The sequence below is a fragment of the Nipponia nippon genome, unplaced genomic scaffold (genome assembly GCF_047370975.1).
Source record: "Nipponia nippon isolate SJK-2023a ecotype South Korea unplaced genomic scaffold, ASM4737097v1 scaffold_33, whole genome shotgun sequence".
Lineage (NCBI taxonomy): Eukaryota > Metazoa > Chordata > Aves > Pelecaniformes > Threskiornithidae > Nipponia > Nipponia nippon.
Window position 1 is genome coordinate 4,946,260 of NW_028262351.1, and position 20,151 is coordinate 4,966,410.

The 20,151-nt window shown below is 46.4% G+C and overlaps 2 protein-coding genes across 3 annotated transcripts; one reads left to right on the plus strand and one right to left on the minus strand.

The window, feature by feature from the left end:
- Positions 1–1,936: 1,936 nt before the first annotated feature.
- LOC148054208 (forkhead box protein D1-like) lies at positions 1,937–3,275 on the minus strand. Its single transcript, XM_087770812.1, has one exon. The coding sequence runs from the start codon at positions 3,273–3,275 to the stop codon at positions 2,067–2,069; it is 1,209 nt and encodes a 402-aa protein (XP_087626938.1). The 3' UTR covers positions 1,937–2,066.
- A 9,294-nt stretch (positions 3,276–12,569) lies between these two features.
- LOC104008551 (transcription factor BTF3) lies at positions 12,570–19,688 on the plus strand. 2 transcript variants are annotated; one of them, XM_087770731.1, is made up of 6 exons: positions 12,570–12,702; positions 13,033–13,101; positions 15,761–15,874; positions 16,082–16,283; positions 18,733–18,798; positions 19,317–19,688. In XM_087770731.1, the coding sequence occupies exons 2-6, from the start codon at positions 13,033–13,035 to the stop codon at positions 19,361–19,363; spliced, it is 498 nt and encodes a 165-aa protein (XP_087626857.1). In that variant the 5' UTR covers positions 12,570–12,702; the 3' UTR covers positions 19,364–19,688. The 2 variants fall into 2 exon arrangements, with proteins under 2 accessions (XP_087626857.1, XP_087626856.1); XM_087770730.1 differs by lacking the exon at positions 19,317–19,688 and having other exon boundaries at positions 18,733–19,180.
- Positions 19,689–20,151: the final 463 nt, after the last annotated feature.

Genomic DNA, 20,151 nt, shown 5'->3' on the forward strand with positions numbered 1-20,151 from the left:
TCAAAATTTTTCCTTTCTTGATTTTAGCCGTATCTCCGAGGGGTGCCTAAGCCGGGCTCGGTACCCCGCACTGGACCGGCGCGGCAGCCCGGCGCTTTCCCCACGGGCCCCGGCGGGCCTGGGGAAAGCGAGTTAATCGTTCCCTGGTAAATAACGATGCGTTCTCCCCAAAGGGCAAGTATGCGATGTCTCTGGGTTCTTTTCCCTTTTATTCTAAAAATTAAATGGGACTGTATGCAATTGTCCTCTAAGGATACCTAAGGAGGCCCTCCAGATGCATATTGCGAATAGAGCCCAGCAGAGATCATACGTCCAGTCTTTCCGCTTATTGAAAACCATTATTTTAACCCCGCATTGCTACAAACAAAACAGAAAAGCATCACTTTTCTATCCACGAGAATACTTAAAACCAAGGCGACGAGGTACTTCGATATGTAAAAGCATGTAACCACACAGCTTTTCCCTCCCCACTCCAAAGAACACTAAAAGACATCCCTCCTTTTTTTTTCTTTTACAAAAATTCACATAATTTATCTTTGAGTCTACTAAATTGTTATAAAAACAGTCGTATTTGAAAAGCGCCTTCCTGATTTGAAAAACAAGTGTTCCTAGTCCATAACAAGCAACCACTCTTAAAACGTACGATTCTCTTTTCACGTCTAAGCTCCGAATGTTTGAGGCGAACTTTTTGGTTAAAAAATTATTTTAGTCTATGAAATAGATATCATCGAGCTTATGCGTGTTAAGATGAGAGTTCAAAATCAGAAAAGCTCCTTTCACGGTTTGGTTCGTACACTTATCCTTACTTCAATAGCTCGTGCATTTTATCAGCTCATCACACGAGGATATTTCAATGCTCATTTTATATTATATGTATTGAAAAGTAGAAACACATGTCCGTGTTATCGCCATAGAAACATAAGAGGCTAGGACAAATCTCTCTGAAGTTCAGTACATGCCCCTTATTATTATTTTCCTTTGGGCCTCTTGGAAATCAAACTGTGATGCGGTTGTGATTTAGAACTCACCCAAAAGTATAAAAATAGTTTTAAACCGTCTTTTTAATCAATCCCCTGATTGGATCCTTGCAGAACTGGGTGAGAAAGACCTATTTATCTTTATTCCCTCTTTTGTCCTTGCTCTTTTTTTTGTTTGCTTTGGTTTTTTGGGTTTTTTTTGTTTTTTTTTTTCCACTCTCTGCTAGGACTAACAATGGTTTGATTGTGAAGATCATATTCTGATCTTCTTCCCGGTCAAATCCAGTCATAATAAATTTCAAGCTGTAAAATTCCTTGGCTATTGTGCTATTAATACCGAAGGAAAAAAACTATCAATATCGCAAAGAAGGGAGAAGTATTCAGGAGGGAACAGTCCAAAGCCAATTTTTTGGCTAGGCTCCTTTGGTCTTTTGGTTTGGTTGATTTGGTTTTGTTTTTAAATGAAAAAAATTATTTTTGAAAATGTGTAAAAATTTTACATTAAAATGGTACAATAATACTTGCCAGTAATTTTTAACAATAGTCTTTGTAAAGATTACGCATAAAGTACAAAATAAAAGCTCTGTAAGTCTATTATAATACAAAACACAGGTTAAAATAAGAAATTATAATCTTGACTTTCTTCCGTGTAAACATGTTAAACTTTTCTTTTCTTTTATAAAAGTACATGAGACAAGTGTACTAAAATGAAAAAGTATTGCTTTGCTGTCATCCCTCAAGCCTTTTTTTCCCTGTACATTAGTGTTTTTAAGCTCCTAGACCTCAGAATCTCTGAACTTTAACGGTTCAGAGACATGGGGTTTTTTTGTTGTTTGTTTGTTTGCTTTTTAAGGAGTAACGAGTAACTTGCCAATAGCATGACCGTCTGCCCATGCAGCATCTAGACCTGGCTTTGCATAAATATAGGTCCCGGGCGGCCCGCCGGCCGCGGAGGACGGCTCCCGAGCCCACCGCGCAAACTCCGCACAAAGCCCGCAGCTCCACTGCTCGCGCATCTGTCGGGCATCCGAGAAGCGAAGAAAGGAGATAGATAGCCCAGATCCTACCTTCGGAAAGACTCTGAAATCCTTAACTGTTAGAGATCCGGGACGCGAAGCCGGGGACGGCGGGCAGGGCAGTGGCGGGGGGTAGGCCGCCGCCGGCGCTCCCCAGCGAGCGGTCCAGGCCCGGCGCCGCGGTCGACTGCGAGGCGCAGCTGCTGCCCGTGCCGGGGCCGGCCCTGCCCCCGATGATACTCTCGATGGAGAAGGGCGAGCGGGCCAGCGCTGCGCCGTTGCCGGGCTTGGCGGTGTGCAGCGAGGCCGCCAGCGCCGGGCCCAGCGGGTGAGCGTAGCCGAAGGGCGTCCGTGCCAGCTCCGCCGCCGGCAGCAAGGGGCCCGGCGGCGCAGCGGCGGCGGGCAGCGTCGATCCGGGGACGCTGCCGGGGACGGAGGGGGGCTGGCGGGCTGGCGGGGAGGAGTGGTGGAAGGCGAAGAGGGTGGAGTGGGGGTGGTAGGGCTGGAGCTGGAGGCCGTAGCCGCAGCCATAGGGTCCGTAGGCGCAGGGCGGCTGCTGCGGGGGCTGGGGCGGGGGCTGCGGGAGGAAGGCGGTGGGGTCGACGGCGCGCAGCAGCAGCTCGGGCGCCGGGAGCTGCTGCCGCTTGAAGCGCTTTCGGCGGCGCAGGAAACTCCCGTTGTCGAACATATCGGCAGACTCGGGGTCCAGCGTCCAGTAGTTGCCCTTGCCCGGGTTGCCGGGCTCCCGGGGGATCTTGACGAAGCAGTCATTGAGGGAGAGGTTGTGGCGGATGCTGTTCTGCCAGGCGGGGAACTTCTCCCGGTAGTAGGGGAAGCGCCCGCTGATGAACTCGCAGATCTCGCTCAGCGTCATACGCTTCTTGGGGCTCTGCAGGATGGCCATGGTGATCAGGGCGATGTAGGAGTAGGGCGGCTTCACCAGGCTGTTCTTGCCGCCGCGCGCCCCGCCGCCGCCCGCTGCCGCCGCCTTCTGCGGGCCGCCTCGCGAGGGGGGCCGCGAGCCGCCGGGCCCATCCCCGCCACCCGCCCCGCCGCCGCCGCCGCCGCGCACGGGCGACCGCAGTAGCAGGGTGTCGTCGTCGTGGAGGTCGCCCACATCCTCCTCGTCCTCTTCCTCCTCCTCGTCCTCGGCGTAGGAGCGGCGGCGGGGGCGGCAGAGCTGCGGCTCCTCGTCGTCCTCGTCGTCCTCCTCGCCCACCACATCGATGTCGGTCTCCTCAGCCAGCATTGACGCCTCGGACATCTCCGAGCTCAGGGTCATGGCGTGGCGGCGGGGCAGCGCATCGGCGGCGGGCGGGCGGGCGCGCTCCCAGCCGCCGCCAGGCCCCTACGCCGCTCCGCGGAGAGCCGCCCCGTCGCCGCCGCCGCGGGCAGGCGGGCCGCTCCGAGCCGCGCCGGCCCCCAGCGCCGCCGCCGCCGCGCCGCGAAAGCGCTCCTGCCGCCCTCTCGGAGGCGGCGGCTGGTTTGGGTTTTGTTTCGGGGTATTTTTTGCGGCTTTTTAAAATTTATCTCTCTCTCTCCCCCTCCCCCCCCTTTTTTTGTCTTTTGTTTTTTGATTGGGGTTTGGGGGGGAGCGGAGGGGCTGTGCCGCCGCGCCTGGAAGTCGGTTCTCCCTTCTTTCTCCTCACCTCAACCCCCAGACATTAATGGATGCGGGGCAGGAGGGAGCGCGCCTAGTCCTGGGAGGAGGAGAGGGGAGAAGAAGGAGGAGGATGGTGAGGAGGGAGGGCGGAGGTGGGCAGTTTGCCGGGCCTTAGGAAAGACTGTGGCCGAGTCCCAAAGAGGGCGTCCTTCCTCTCCGCCTTATAGCGAGGGGGCCCATCACAGGACTCCCAGCATCAGAGCGCGGCGGGGCGAGCGGCGGTCCCGGGAGGCGTCCTGCCCTCTCCCCCCGCAGGGCGCCTCGTCGCCCGCCCCGGACCCCCACCCTCGCCCCACCAGAATGAGCTGTGCTGGGCCGCGGAGTGACCGGGGCCGTCTTTAGTGGAAAAGGGGGGAAATAAAAACACACACCCCCCGAAAAAAAAAAGTGTAGGTCTGTCCCAAAGTGCTGGAGCATCTCACCAGGAGCCCTCCGAAGGGTGCCGGGAGCTCTGTGTCTTCCTGGGCTGCCCCCGGGGACTGAGTCCTGCTTCCCGTAGGAAGGAAGAAAAGCGCCTTATCGCCGAGATTTCAGCGCCGCGTCGCTGTTTCCTCACCCGGCGCTCCGCGGCGGGGGACGGCGTGGGGCGGCGTGGGGCCGGCCTGAGGCGGGGGCTGCGGGAAAGCCCTGCCGGCGGGGTGCCGGCGGGGGTGGCCGAGAGGTGGCTTGGCGAGAAAAAGTATTTGGCGGGACATGTCTCAAAGCCCTCTAAAAGAAAGTTTTTTTCTCCAAAAAATCAGGCCGGAGAGGCAGGTGGTGATTTAATAAACTTCAGATGAAGACATCTGTCCGCGGGATAGTATAGAAACATCTCTCCCTTCTCCTTCCTCTTCCCCCTCCAGTTTTTAATTCATTTAAGAATGAAATCAAATATCTCTAGATGTCGACCTCGCAAGTTCTCAAAGAACCGCCTCCAAAGCACGCCACTAATATCACAGTTTATCTGTAAGGCTATTGTTTTTAACAGGAGAGAAGCAGCTCCCTCCATTATGGGAAACACTAACATAAGAATTAGCGTTACCTCTTTCTTATGCAAAGGAAAACAATCCACCGGCCTTTAAAATGCCGATTCTGCTTTGAGTGCAGGAGCAACAACCCAAAGAAAGAGACACAAAGGGTTACTTACTAATTATGCCTCACCGTTCCTAGTTTCAGGTGATACATACGAGGACAGCAGAAGACCAGGGACCCCCTTTATGCGAGGGCTCGCAGAGGAAAAAATTACCTTAGACATAAATATAATCACCGTGGTCTTAAAAAGAAACGTTTGAAAATTCCCATCGCTCCTAGTTCTGGCAGAATAACCCACAATCAGAATCCGATTAGAATCGGAGCAGCAGAAGAGCATTTCGTGCTCCGACGGAAATCGTCGTGAGAAGGGCAGACCGATGCCTAGCGTCCTTACTTCTCAAATCTCACTTCTCAAACAACTGAAACACACCATTTTCTTGAAATGCGTTTTCTATATATCGTCCTAATTCAAAGCTTCAAGCCACCCCGTTTCAAACCCAGTTTCATAGATTTACAACATAACCCTTTCTACTATTTCCAAATAATCCTATTTACATTTTGTTCACTACTAAGGCGCCTGCAGAATACCACCAAAAGTTACAAAAGCGAAAAAAAAAAAAAGAGCCCCCAAACCCAGTAACTCGCTACTATTTTTTCCTGTGGAAAGACTGATAATGTCACTCGAGAATTACAGCTCATAGGAAGTCAAATGCCCTTTTGAATTAGTTTTGGGATCCTAGGGCACGTTAGTAAAAGGATGGCAGGATGGTTCCTCTCTGAGAGGTTTTTCCTCTTTACAAAGAGTTAGTATTTTTCCTTTTTATGCTCTTTCTGTTCTTTTTATTCTTGCTCTTCTCCTGGTACTTGTTGATGTGTCCTGACGTTTAAAACCATCTTAAAAACAAAACCCCAAGCTCTAAATAGGAAGAACGGTGGACTTTAAAAATTTATAGGGAAGAACTGATGTAGCAACAAAGCAGAACCAGAAGAGTCGAATCTGCCCGTGATCTCCTGCTAAAACCCACACAGGACGCACGGGTGTTTCACTGAGCGTGTGACACCGGCAGCTCTTTCGCAGCACCGGGTCCCCGGGAGCACCGCGGCCCCGGCGTGCCGGGAGGGTCCCGACTGGGACGCGGGTCCTCCTGGACGTGGCCGGCCGGGGTGGCGGGACCCTCGGGGGGGCTGGGGACCCCCCTTGCAGACTTGGGCAATACTGGAAGCCCTAGTCCGTCGCTGCGGGGGAGGCCGAGGGGCTTGCTTTCTACAGGGCAGCTGAGCCAGCCCCCAGTGGGGACAATTAAGACCTAGTGTTATTGCAGCCTCTACGTGTCCCTGGAGATCGCGACTTGTCTTTGCGCTGCCAGCATAGCATCTTCCGCTTGTTCCCTTCCCAACCTGGCAGGTGCCTTCTTAAAAGGGAAAGAAAGAAAAGAAGAAAGGCGAGCAACGGCGGCACAGCCATGAGCGGCGGCAGACGCGTTTCCCGAGGTAGGACACCGGCGCCCGGCGCCCGCCGCCCGCGTCCCCCGCCCCGCCCCGCGGCCGGCCCCACTCCGCTCCGCTCCGGGAGATGTTCTCCGTGGACGGGGGATGCCACCTACCGGCAAGGAGGGCCAAGCGAAGGCGGGTTGGCCGGCTCCGGGCCGCCGTGTGCCGGGGCAGGGTGTCCGGCGTGGGCCCCCGACCAAAGCAGCTCCCGGGAAGGACAGGGCAGGACAGGATCACCCCGCCCGGAGATTGAGCGGGACCTCGAGACCCTAAGGAACAGCAGCGTTTTGGAGGGACCTGAGAACCCCCCCATCAGAGAAGCGGCCATGGGGCCGCTTTCTGAGCACAAAGGCTGAAACTGCCCCGACTGCCTCCCCCCGCACCCCCCCGGGGCTCCGCCGCCCCGCAGTCCTCCCCGGGGGAGCGGGAAATGGGGCTGCCCCTCTCTTGGGCGACACACCCACCCGCGAAACGGCCATCCCGGGCCTGAGACCTCGGGGGCTGTCTTCTGTGATTTCCTGCCTGTTGTGAATGATGTAACATAACATGCACCTAAAACCACAGTAGCAGAGAAGTGAGATGTGAAATATAGGTATGCAGGTAGGGTTTATTAATATTCATTATAAACTTTAACTATATAATATACACACAATTCCTGCATGCATATACAGAAAATTCCACATTTTATCAGTGTGGTGCATGCATGGGATCAAACCACTCTGGTAATCCATACAAGCAGTCCTGGTGGCTCCTGCCCTTTACCCGAGCCCATGTCCCTCTCCAGCACCAAGGCTGGGCCCCTGGTGTCCACAGCTCCTGCAGGGCAGTGAGGACAGGAGCTTCCCCCCAAGCCTCATCCCTCAGATCCAAACCTGAGAAGGGGTTGGGTATTTTGGCAGCTCTCCGCTGCTGGAGGTGGCCGGAGACCCCAGCAAGCCAGGGCATCCTGGCTCAGATGGTGCCTCCAAGGACTCTGGGCAGGAGCCAGACTGGATGAACCCACCATCACCTCCCTGTGATGGGCTCTGGGGGACATTGCCCCTTGGGACCCCTGCAGTGCCCCGGGGCACACACCCTTCCTACAGTTGGGGTGCCTGTGCTTGAGCAGGGCACCCAGGAGCCCATGTTGGGACAAGGGATAAATGAGCCTACAGAACCCCCCTGGCCCTTTATTCAAAACAAAAAAACACCCTGGGCACAGTTTGGGGCACTTTCATGCAGCCACACTGGCACACTGGCTGAGGTGCTGTGGGTTTTCTGGGGCTGCCCCTGACCATGCAGCAGGATGCCAGAGCCTTCTCCAGCACCACATGGGTTAGGTGTCTGGTGGTGGTGTGCATTCCTGGGTGATTTGTTGAATGTTTAGCTAGGTGCAGCCTGCGGAAAATGAGGTAGAGCCTAGCTACCAGCTATATGTGCTGGAGCTGAAGAGCCCGCTCTAGGCCTGCTGCACCTTGCAAAACTCCAACCTCATGTTGTAGAAGTCACTTTTTAGCTCAAATAAGGATCCAAAGACCTGTTGAAGCCTTAGACTGCAAGCTGTGAACTTTCACCTAGATACACTGACTGTATGCTGAACTCCTGCCTAGCTACATAAAGGAAGGCCCTGAAACCGGTGCAAACCAGGAAGATAAGGGAGCCACAACCATCAGCAGAAGCTGTAGCTAATCAAGATAAGAAAAAGAATTACCTGCCTGGAGACTGGGAAAGGATCCAATGAGGAACAAGAAGACCCCAGACCCAAGTATTACTATTGGACCGAACCGTTGCCTGAGGGGAAGGGAACATAGACTGTAAGGGTATAATTGCCCAGGGATTTCTTTGTTCAGGGTCCCTCTCCAGAGGCACCCAGCTCGAGCTGCTCTTCACTGCTGTACCACTCAATAAATTCACCTGGCATACGTCATGTCGGAGACTCTGCTTCGGGGAAACCTAGGGTCGAGCCTGAGGGGAGAGAAAGCACCCAAGGGTGAGCGTGTGTGTGAGCAAGGAGTCGAAAAGGGGCACCCGTCAGCTCAGTGGAGCTGCCCACTGCGAAGGGACTCCAGTCCTAGCAGTTAAAGTCTCAGGTGGTGTGTGTGCGACTCCCTGAATGGTGTGTGAATGCTCGGGTGGCTGCTGCTCCTTTAACACTCAAAGGCTGCGCTTTTTTTTTGCACAGCTTTGTACATCTCCACACCCAGATCCAAGTCTTACCTGCAGAACCAGACTTTCCATTATTGAAATAAAACCATTTCCTGAATAATTTACACTTTCTATCAATGTAGTTCCTTGGGCCAAAGATTGGACTGGATTCTGCGCTGCTTGCTTCATGGAAAGAAAAAATCCTCCAGCAATGACCCTGTAACAGGATGGTGGTGTCCATGACAGGGACCATTGCAGTCATAGCTGTGGCCTCCATTGTCCAATATCACAGTGACCATCAGTTTAGCCCCACATTTTTGTGGGTTTATCCCCCTCTTCCCTTGCTGTGTAGTTCTGGGGGAAGGTAACACTTCCCTTAAGCCTCCTGCAGAGGCTGGGTTTACAAACAGGGTCTGTGTGACCAGGCCAAAAAGCAATGCATTGGTGAGGGGCTGCATCTGAGAAGCTGAAGAAGGCTGAAGGAAAATCTGGGGCTTCCTGCCATACCTACTGCTGAAAAAAGTTTGTCACCCTTGGAGATGACCCTACTCCCCCCCCCCCAAACTTTGTTTTTTTCCTTTTTGACCAAGTTCATGTTTTGTTTTTGTTTTTTTTTTGTTTTTTTTTCTTCTCTTCCTTTCTTCTCCCCCCCCCCCCCCCTTTGTTCTATAATTCTTACAGGGCAGATACATTTGCTGTGACTGGTGAAAGTCACTTCCTTTAAGACCCTTTTGAGCCTTTACTTTCTGTAAAAATTGATTAAATGTTCTCAGGACCCTTCTGCACTTCTTGTTTAACAGAACACAAGGAGAGTTTATACCAGGTTACACCAAGACCCATCTAGCAGCATAAGCTGTCTTCAACAGCAGCCAATATCAGATGTTTAGGGAAGAATATAGAAACAGGACAAGTGTGTAAAATTGTTTCCCAGCTGCCAGAAATCTAGGTTTCAGGATTTTTTAAAGTAATATATGAGATGAAAACAGCACTGTATTTTGATCTTCCTGGGCTCCCATTCAATGTTTATATATTTAGTATCTCTTCAAAAGTTAAGAATTCTTTAGTAAGTCTTATGCCTAGACTTTCAGAGATGGTTTCTTTTCCATTCATCTCTCTCACAACACCTTTGCTCCTGTACCCCGTAATGCTGCTATTTTCCTTCATTAGATTACTAATATATATGAATATTTTTCCAAATAACTTAGTGTTTTCCCCCTAATGCCCTGGAGCATCTATATTGGGAATGATAACATTATTATTCCCTGTGGTACCCTGTTGATGTGCCATATACTTCTGCTTTCTTGACTGTTGAATACAGCATTCTTTTGAACAAACGTTTCCTAAAGAGACTCTGAATACCAGGCACATTTCCCTCACTGCCTGAAAATACATTGAATATGTGCTCTTTGTGGTCACTGGCAATCAGGACAAATATTACTTCACTTTAACCTGATCGCTTATGTTTATGACCTGTGATTTGTTTCCTGAATATGATACTAACTTAACACCTCTTCTCAAGGTACACTGTCATTATTTACGCAGCCCTGGCCATGTCTTTCAGGAGAGCTTTTCCACTGGCACTTCCACAACAACTTTTGTCATTCTTCTGCCTTTAAGCTTTCACATAATTTAGGAGACAATTTTTATGAGTAACCATTTTAATGGTCTTTTTCCATTCCTGTGCTGCTTCTGTGCAGCTAATGAACTTTGCTTTAGCAATGTATGTTCTTTGATGATTCTGAGATCCTAAGTTTCACCCTTTTTCAGAACTGAAAGGATGCTCGCTGAGCTCACACTCTGTTTCAGTACTACAGGCTTTGGATCTGTTTCATTTCTCAACAGAAGTTCTTCAGTTACAAGTAAATCCAGTTTTAGGTTTATGCTTCCCATGATACAATTACACAAAAAGGACTAGAGAAAACAAGCCAATAGTATTGTAGCATTCTAAAATACTTTTTCTCCGATGCAAAGTTTGTTTTTTGAAGGTCTGCTGTTTGTTCCAGGAAATGTAACCAAATCTTACAGAGTCCCTTAAACTGTAGTTCTTGAACTGCTTCAGTTGATTCCTGATACAACTTAGTGATGTGGTTTTCAGCATAATTTGTCTTCAAAATCTCACATGAGGGAATATGAGATCATACCTCCAGCCCAGTTAATCCTAGACTGACAGCTGGGACCGCACTTTCTACAACTTCTATCTTGGAATAATCTTTCAGTGATTCATTTTCACTTCAGTATTTCAGCCTATTAAAACATTTTGCATGTTTGTAATCATCAATTGGCCTCGTAATTCTGAAATCTTTCTTCTATATTGATGGCAGACTGATAAATCTGAAGCTGAAGTATTGATTGCTTTTACTTTCAACAGCCCACAGTGACTCAGTTGTTTTTTTTTTTTTTTTTCCATCTTGGCTCTATTCCCTCTTGTTACAGGTACATTGCCAATTTCATCCTGCAATAAATTTATAAGCTTTCTTTTTAGTTCAGAATGAACTCTGTCCTCCCCAAATCCCTCCCCAGATTCCCCCTCCCCCCCCGAATCTGGTTTGTTCCTTTCCTTCTGAATTAGATACTGGGTTTACTTGTTCAGATACAGTAATACAGGCTTTTTCTCATTCTTCTCTGAGCAAACCGATTCACTCTTCCAATTTTACAGCTATGCTGGACCAAATTTCCGCAGCCCCCCCCCCCCCATCCTTTATAACTGTTTGATCATCCTCTAATTTTCAGCTGTGATGCTAGTTTGCTGGGAGGCACAGGCTTCAGCAACACCTTTTTAATCATCACCTCTCTGAAACTTATCACCACCAGATGGAGTAATTTCGGGTTTATCATTCATTCTCACTAATTACAAAAGTCTCAATTTTAATAACAAACAAAATCTTCTGTATAAATTAACACTCAGCTCTGGTGTAGTGAAGAGATATCATGAGAGCAAATCAAATTTAAACACACACAAAAAGCACAGCCTTGGCAAAGCCTTGGCTCTGGAAATTACTAACATGGGAGCCTTAACATTAATGAATACAGAAGGATAAATTAAGTATTTACATAGTCTTACAGAAACAAGAACAAAGGGAATAGTTTATTGAGGATATTCCAGAGAAGAACCAATTTAAAAGGCATTAAAATACAGGATGAGATGGCAAGGTCAGTAATATTTATACTGATGCCAGGAGGCCCATTCCATTTGGTTGCAGTGATGATGGGGGCAGGATTGTGGAGCAACATGGCTTCTCCTCTCTTATGTCACTTAGTGAGCACATGCAGCACTGGGAGCACCAAGATGTCTCCCCCATAAATCTGCTTCTGCACCCTGTTATGCAACACAGGTCCAAACCCTGCAAAGACTGCTCAGCTTTCTGCACGGCAAAAGCGATCACTGGAGCCAGACACACAAGTTCCCAATAACCATGAGATTAGTCCCACAAGACTCCTCAGAGTGAGCAAAACATCACTACAGGAGAAAAGCTCTGACAGAACCAAAGAGAGCACAGAGTGTGTTCAACAGTGAGCAGAAAGCAGTTCCACGTGGGTGCCTGATAACATAAAAAAAGATGCAAAGTCAAAGCAAAAAAAACCAAAACCGAGGTGGAAGAGCAAAAGGAAACATGAACTACCATATAGGCTATAGTTATACATGGCCTTGCAAAAAAAAAAAAAAAACAACACAAAAAACCAAAACAAACCTCAGCAGTTTTGCATTGACAACGACGGCCTTGTAGAGTTTCACCTGAAAAGCCACGTTGCAGAGCTGGTGCAATACAGTATTGCCCGAGATAGATCAGAGGGAGAAAGGAGGAGACACACACAGGGGGCGGGGTGGAGCTGAAAGAAGAAAAATCATGGATATGGGGACGAGGTTTGAGTTCCATAAACAAGAAAGAAAATACAACGTTTAAATGTTTTCTAGAAAAAAAAAAAATGCCAGAACAGGGACGGAACCAAAAAAATACTGCCAGGTGAGGCTGCAAATGATGGAAATGATGCAAATGATGGAAAGAAAGGGAAGGTGGAGGGAGCAGAGACGGGCCACACAAAGAACTAGATCGCGAAAAGGACCAAGCCCGCCCTGGGGGAACGCAGGCTTTACCTTACACCTTACACAAATAAATCGGTTTTGTAGACGACAACGTACTTCTAGGAGTCCAGCACCCCCTACAAACAGAGCAACTTCTACTCACCTTACACCCCCGACTCCTCCCGCGGTGGCGGCTCCGCCCGGAGGAGGCTCTACTCCTCCAAGTCCCGCCCACCCAGGTCCCGCTGCAGCGGAGGGCGCCCCCTCCTGGCCGAGACAGCAGCAGTGCAGCGTGCCTCCTTTCTGGCCGCCATCTCGCTCCACCCGGCGTGCTGTGCCCGGTCCCGGTCCCGGAGCTTTCCCTCCCCTGTCCAGTACCGCTGCTTCTGCTCCAAGAAGGTACAAGGGAGATGGTGGGGGGCGACTGGGGAGGAATTTGTTGCGCGGCCGAGGGCTGCTGGTCGGTGGTTGGGGGAGGGCAAGGCCAGGCAAGGCGGTTACGGGCTGGGCCCGAGGGGAGCTGAGCTGAGCTTCGGCGGCGCTGCATGCGAGCAGACTTCCCTCCCGGCAGGGCTGGGGTATCCTCCCGCCGGGGGTGTGAGTGTGGTGAGGGGTAGCTGCAGAGCCCCTTGTGCACACCCACCCTACTGCCGGGCCCGGGTTGTTGTGGCCTGCGCCGCCGAGTGCTTCCTGACGCGCTTTCCATGGGCGTTCTTGTTGCTTCCGCAGATGAAAGAAACGATCATGAACCAAGAAAAGCTCGCTAAGCTCCAGGCCCAAGTGCGCATCGGTGGCAAGGTAGGAGTCGTCTCCCCTCCCTGCCTCAGGATTGTGCGTCTCTGCCCACACACTGGGCCTAGGACGCGGGATCCTGAAAACTCGGGTGGGGAGCAGCCCTAAGGGTTCTCAGCTTGGCTGGACCGTCCTGGGGGAAGCTGCACTGCTACAGGGATCTCTAGTCAGTTCAGTAGAAGCAGGATGTAGGAGCTGAACCTCCAGCCTTTTCTGTTTGGGTTTGTTATGTTATAGCTGACTTGTAGCCTATATTCTTGTATAGGCTATATTAGAAGGCACTTAAGATTTGAAGTAAGTAGACCTTACAGCATGTGATCTTGGGTATAGTTTTCATAACAGATTAGAGAGGGCTATGTTCCAAATTCTTGTCGCAAATCTTTAAGATGCCCATGGCTGTTTTCTTGCTCTTTAGGACAAAGCTGGAGTTTCTGTACTTGTCATACTCTTATTGTAGAATAACATGCTCGGAAGGCCTTTTTATTTTGACATCTGAATATATGTAGCTGTGTGATTCTTATAATCTGAAAATAAAAAAGTACGTTGAATATAGTTGTATGCTAGTAAACATTTTAATTACACTTTCAGTTTTAAGGCAAGAATTTGTTAGTAATTTTTTTTTTTATACCTGAGGAAACGTACACACAATATTTTAGAATACAAGCTATTCAACAGAACTCTTGCTGAGAGAGTTTCCAGTAGCTTTCATTCCTCTGTTGAAGTTTTTGCCTTTAGCTGGAGATTTAGGCAGCCTTAAATCAGTGTTAATCCAGTAATTAACTGGCTTGGTGATTTTGTGTATTCTTTGTATGAGTTACTAGTTAAGCAGAGAACTGCTGTATTATATTGATGATTATGTGCATGTTACCAGCGTGTGTGTATTGACTATAGAGGTTTTTAACATTTGTCACTGTACTGGGTTTTTTTCTGCCTTGTGAGAAAAGGTTGCACATTGCCTCTGCTGGAAGATTTTCATGACACTGCAAGGCTGCAGATCTTAAAAACAAGCTAAATATTATATTTAGGTGGAGGGCTATTGTACTACTTTTTATATGAAATTTGATATTTTTGTGTAGGATGTTGATACAGCTAAATGTCATTTTGTTTCTTCCAAACCTTTTTAGAACACTGGCAGATGAGTCTGTAGCATTCCGTTTGTGGCCTGCTGTACCCACTTCCCTTTAATATAAAGGTAGAGGGGTGTGAACAGCGTGTCTCAACATGATCAGGATGGAATTTGCTTTCTAAAACCCTGTAATCTTTAGAAGCTTAAATCTGTGGGGATGAAAGCAACAGCTGTTCATTTAAATTAAATTCATATTTCCTGGTTCGATATCCATACTTAATATGGGTAAAAAGGGGATACATGTTCCTATATAGCCTTTGATTCAAGACATCCTTTTTTGAAATTGGAGAGGTCTTTTGTCCAGAGAGACTTAACATAACCCTTATGCGGCTCAGTTCCTGGGTAGCCAAGGTACTTAATTTAAGCCATTTCTGTAATTTTAGTAGTTTTCAAATTGCTGTGTGTGCTAACCTGACAGTAGCAGGGAACGAACATCAGGCTTTCTAGACAAACAACTAAACTTTTGAGCTGTAGTCTTCCAAGTGTTAGTTTCATGTGAATTTGTCTATTAACATTTCTTGTTGTTTGTAACTGGATTATGTTAGAGGTGTTAGTGTCCGGCTAGTTTTCTGACTTCTACCAGTGGACTCAAAAGGTATTGCAGCCATTTATACAGCTGGGCAGCAACACATTTTCTTATTGCTAGCATGTAGCAGATGGGCAACTGGAGTAGGAGAACTTAGATTAGTAGTTATAGTGTGTCAAAAAGGAGCTTAGCTTCACCTATTCCTACACATTTTAATGTCAAATTTTACTGAAGCCTTATGATTGTGCGAGGAAGTATAAAATGACACTTTCTTCTTTTTCGTAGTTATAGATATCTTCTAATATGGGACAATTATTTCCCTGGAGAAATCTAGAGCTCTGTGACTGTAGGGGAACTTAACCTTTGCTTTTTTTGCTTTCTAAACAGGAGTGGTCTGGAATACTATGTAGAAGTATTTTTAAAAAATATATTTATAAAGTATTTTGGGAAAATAAGTGTTCTTCAAATTTGTATGTGCAAGTCCATCAGATGGAGATGTCTATTTGGAATAAAAAAATGAGTGTTTTGGGTTTTCTCATATTCATTTGTTAATGATATGTTGATAACTTTATGGTCTCTGACTCTTTATTATAAAAATTTGGCTACAACTTGAGAAAGATGATCTAAGGAAAAATTAATGGGCTTCAGAAATTACTGAAAACTGTGCTCAGTCTTCAGTTTTATGCCTATGGTAACAGACAAGGATAAGCTTGCAATTTTTCTTTTTGAAGTAGGATGCTGCAGAATCCCCATGAGAATTGTGGAATAAAGGTTCTCTGGTGCCTTGCTTCCTAAAATCTCACGCTTCTGACAAATGTGCAAAGCTTGCTTTATAGCAAGGGAAAGACTGCTGCAGTGCAGTTGGAGGGGTGGGGTTGTGTGTGCTGTAACACAGAAATAGAACTTTGTATACAAAGTTGATTTGTAGATGGCTGCAGAGTAGTTATACGGCCATGAGGATTAGAGTTTGTGAAGAACTATTTAAATATTAATTTATAAATTTTTTTGCAAAGGGTACTGCCCGCAGAAAGAAGAAGGTTGTCCACAGAACAGCTACAGCAGATGACAAGAAACTTCAGTTTTCTTTGAAGAAACTGGGTGTCAACAATATTTCTGGAATTGAAGAGGTAATTGCTTCAAAGGGAAAAATGCTTTTCTATATATAAATATAAAATGTATCAAACAATTTCCTGGTAAGTAGCATCTTAAACTTGCCTGTAAATTATCAATAGGTCTTTATTGGGCTTTAGGAACTTCAGGTAGTTTCCTGTTAAATTGAAAAATCATGCTAAACTGCTTGAAATACCGGATTTTTATTTTTTCTTCCCCTGCAGGTAAATATGTTTACCAACCAAGGAACAGTCGTTCACTTCAATAACCCTAAAGTTCAGGCATCTCTGGCTGCTAACACTTTCACTATCACCGGCCATGCTGAGACAAAGCAGCTGACAGAAATGCTTCCTAGCATCTTAAATCAGCTCGGAGCTGACAGTTTGACCAGCCTGAGGAGATTAGCAGAAGCCCTACCCAAGCAACGTAAGTTGAAACTTGAATGCATTTCATGCTGGCAGCTATGTGGCTTATTTGTATAGCTGCAGTGAAATTCAGTGCACTCTTACTGTCTGCAAGCATATTATAAAATGCTTATAAAGAAATGGAACTCTTAGGTCTTATTTATAACTCAAGTCCAGCAATGAATATAACAGAATAAAGCAGAGGCACCTGTCTCTCAGCATATCTTGCAGCTGGTCTAGGACTAGAAAGTTGTGGCCAGACTTGATTTCGTGGTAGTTTACTTCTTGGTGTGGCTACCGTATTTTGGCATACCTAGTTCATTAAAGCTAGGTAGAGTTACTCTAGGAGAGTTAGGTTTTAAAAAAAGATATACTTTGAGTATGTCTGTTTTGACACTTTCAATGGAAACATAAACAACAGGGAGAGGGACTTGAGGACAGACATCTTGCTACTGCGTTGCTCCCTCGCAGGTGTAGTGAAGGTATTTCTTCTTGCATGGGCTTTTTGATAGCTAAGAGGGAATTATACAGTATTTGTAAGGAAATATGTTATAATTTCTGTGTGTGTAGAACAGTGTAGAGAACAGGACTGGCATGATCGTTAAGCTAGATACACCAACTTCCTATTCCATCCTTAAATTAGTAAAAGAACCTGAACACTTGTTCTCCCTAAAACTGTGTGGGAAAAGTAGAGGAGGAACTTAAGTATGTGGTGTTTGGAAAAGGTGCTTCTGCTACAGGGTGAGAATTGGGAGTGAAAGACAGGCTTGTTGACACTGGGAACATTCTTAGTGTCCTGCATGTAGGGTCTTCCTACTTACTTCCTACTTCTTCTGGTAGTTATGAACTTGATTGTTACGTTTTTTTCTTTCTGTGCTTTGCTGCCAGCAAAGATAGCCTCTGTTTCCATTCCTAAAGCTGATGATGCTTCCCTTCTGTCAACTTCCCACTGAAAAAAATCCTGCTAGAAGTAGTCTTCAGGAGGTGAGGTAAACTGCTTCTTTCCCCATGAAGCTCAGGTCCCTCCTTCCTAGTGTCACCTGTGTGGCTTCCTTGTGGTAGTAGTGGGGCTTGAAAGAAAGAAAACTTGAAGGATTTAAAATGATCCCTTAAGATCTCTCTTCTTATAGCAAGGTGAGTATATTCTGGATAAGCTAAATTGCACAGTTTTGATATTAGGGAAGCTTGTTTAAAGTGCTTGCTTTGTATGACCTGGTAAATGGCTATTTCTTTCCACTTTGGGTGGATGCCAGAGTAGTTGCACAAACCTTTCCATTCAGCATTGTCTGCTAGATTTGGAAGTCTGACATCAGAGTGAAGTATCTGTGATGATTGCATTTGCAGGTGCTAAAGTAAACTTAGTCTGGTCTGGGGGATGAGAGAGAATGCAGACAATTTAGGAGGAAATAACATGGTTTGCTTTTAAAATGTTGTATTTGTCACTAAGATGCACTCAAGCTGTAACAGCTTTCTGCTGTTAAAAAAACAAAAGGAGGGTTAGCGGTGACCTTGTCCCAAGCCCTTTCAGAACAAAGTTTATGCATTCATCTATTTTGGTTCTCTAGAAATCAGGGTACAGCAATTTCAGAAGTCTAATATAAACCCATCTCTTTCCTCATGCTTTTCTTGAAAACTGAGAAGGATTAATTAGGATAAAACAGAGGTGATAGGCTAAGCTGTCTCATACTCTCTAGGTAGTACAGCTAAGAATAGCAGTAAAAGTAGTGGCACAGGCACCCAGGGACCTGAGATATCTATTCTTAGCGTTATACTGCTGCAGTTTCACAGATGCTCATTGGTCTGCTACAATGGACATGGTTAAGTCTTGCTAGCTCTGGCAAATAGAATGGGAATAGTTAAGAAATTACTGAGTCAGCAGAGATGTGGACCAGGACATGTGGTTACCTCAGCCACCTAAGTATAAAATTGTGCGTCCAGTTCCATATTCCTCTGACTTTGCCAGGGAACAGTAATATCTTTAAGTGCCTCTAGTCATGTGTGTCTACCTGCAGCTTCACAATTACACCTTAGTTTTCCTTGAAGGCCTGGGATCATAAGATCCTAAGATTTCCTTATAACTTGCTAATGTTGTAAAATATGTAAGCCTCAAGAACCACTGAGTAGTCAATAAACCAAGCTGTTTTTAAGAGAAATGGGTAAAAAAATCAGTCTCTCTGCTTTTAGCTGAAAATGATTACCATGTAAGGCGCTCTATATATCTAGAACCAAGATGGTGACTAGTAAACTGGTTTAGCATGCATCTTCTCATTTTCCAGCTGGGCTGTTTGAGCATTATCAGTAACAAAGGGTTAGTTGTAGATTTCTATTCAGCAGAGGAACTGGATAGAGCATTGCAGTTTAGCTCAGACTCTTTGATAATGTTTTCAAAAAACACAAAGCAAAACAGCTTTGTAATCAAGATGCTTATGTGGTGAGCTTGACTGATGCTTTTGAACTGCTTCCTCTTGCAGCTGTGGATGGAAAAGCACCACTTGCTACTGGTGATGATGATGATGATGATGATGATGAAGTTCCAGGTAAGAACAAGCATGCAATGGAGGAAAAGGAAGTGAATTTTGCTGAGAGGTAACATGTGCGGCATAAGATTGAGCCAAGGACGGTAAGAGTATTGACTAGTCACTCGCTGTTCTAGAATTTCTGTGGGCACTGTTTTCAGACGCCATGTGAGACTTAGATGGACCATTGGTTTGAGCTAGCGTTTTTGTCCTGTGTAGGAGTAATAGCTATGGCTAAGATAATTAATATTCATTAAGAAGAGTGGTAAGAAACTACCTTTTCAGTATCACTTTGCCCAGTTGTGAGTATGGTGAAGTTAAATGCTCTTAGAATTGTGCTTTATAATGAACCATCTAAAACTTACTTGTTTAAACAAGAAGAATGAACCATGAAGCTCTTAAATGTTATTTGGTCTGTATTTTATAAGCTGAATTTTTTTTGCCTTGTAAGCACTTGACATGGAGTAGAACTTTGGGGGGGGGGGATTGGCAAAGCAGAAGTGGGTCAAACTTTAATTTCAACGTTTTTCTTTTTGTAGATCTTGTCGAAAACTTTGATGAAGCTTCAAAGAATGAGGCAAACTGAACTAAGTGACACTTTCTGAATAAAGTTAAAACTTGAAAAAGCTACATGGAGCTGCTATTTTATATTGTGACTGCTTTTATTTGATTTTATGTTTATTTCCTGATGAGGTCTCAAGATTTGTAATATTTGGAAACTCCTTGAACCTGCATCTCATTTTCAGTTATTGCTTGTACACAATATTATTTTTGTGGCCTGGTTGAACAAGCCTATGCTTTGAAATAAGTCAGATTGCTAATGAATCTCTGCCTAGACGCAATTTTTGAGTAACTTGTATACAAGCAAAACCCCATCTTTAATGAACTTTGGCATACAATAAAAAATATAAAATAAACTTTCTGGTGTGGCTTTTTGTCAGAAAAGCAGGAAAAAAAATTGGCCATAACTCCTAAACAATCATAAAAGGTCTTGCTTTTCTGCAGAGCATCTTCCTTTTGCTGTGTTAGAAAAATGGCTTCTAAAAAAAATTTTGGTGCATAATGGAGCATTTTAGACTTAATCGGTGAATTCCCAGTGTTTGCAGGTCAGAGCACATACACTGTGTTCCTAAGACACTTTGTAATCTACTGAATTTAAGAACTAGACCTGTATTCTAAGATTACTTTATGGTGGTATTGGGTTTACGTGGCAACGTTGGGGGGGCTGCAGGGGCGGCTTCTGTGAGAAGCTGCTAGAAGCTGCGCCCGTGTCGGACAGAGCCAATGCCAGCCGGCTCCAAGACAGACCCGCTGCTGGCCAAAGCTGAGCCCATCAGCGACGGTGGTAGCGCCTCTGTGATAACATATTTAAGA

Coding starts and splice junctions, on each gene's coding strand:
- LOC148054208 (XM_087770812.1), bottom strand. CDS start 3,275: ATGACCCTGAGCTCGGAGATGTCCGAGGCGTCAATGCTGGCTGAGGAG.
- LOC104008551 (XM_087770730.1), top strand. CDS start 13,033: ATGAAAGAAACGATCATGAACCAAGAAAAGCTCGCTAAGCTCCAGGCC. Junction 15,875..16,081: donor ATATTTCTGGAATTGAAGAG/GTAATTGCTTCA, acceptor CTTCCCCTGCAG/GTAAATATGTTTACCAACCA. Junction 16,284..18,732: donor AGAAGCCCTACCCAAGCAAC/GTAAGTTGAAAC, acceptor TTCCTCTTGCAG/CTGTGGATGGAAAAGCACCA.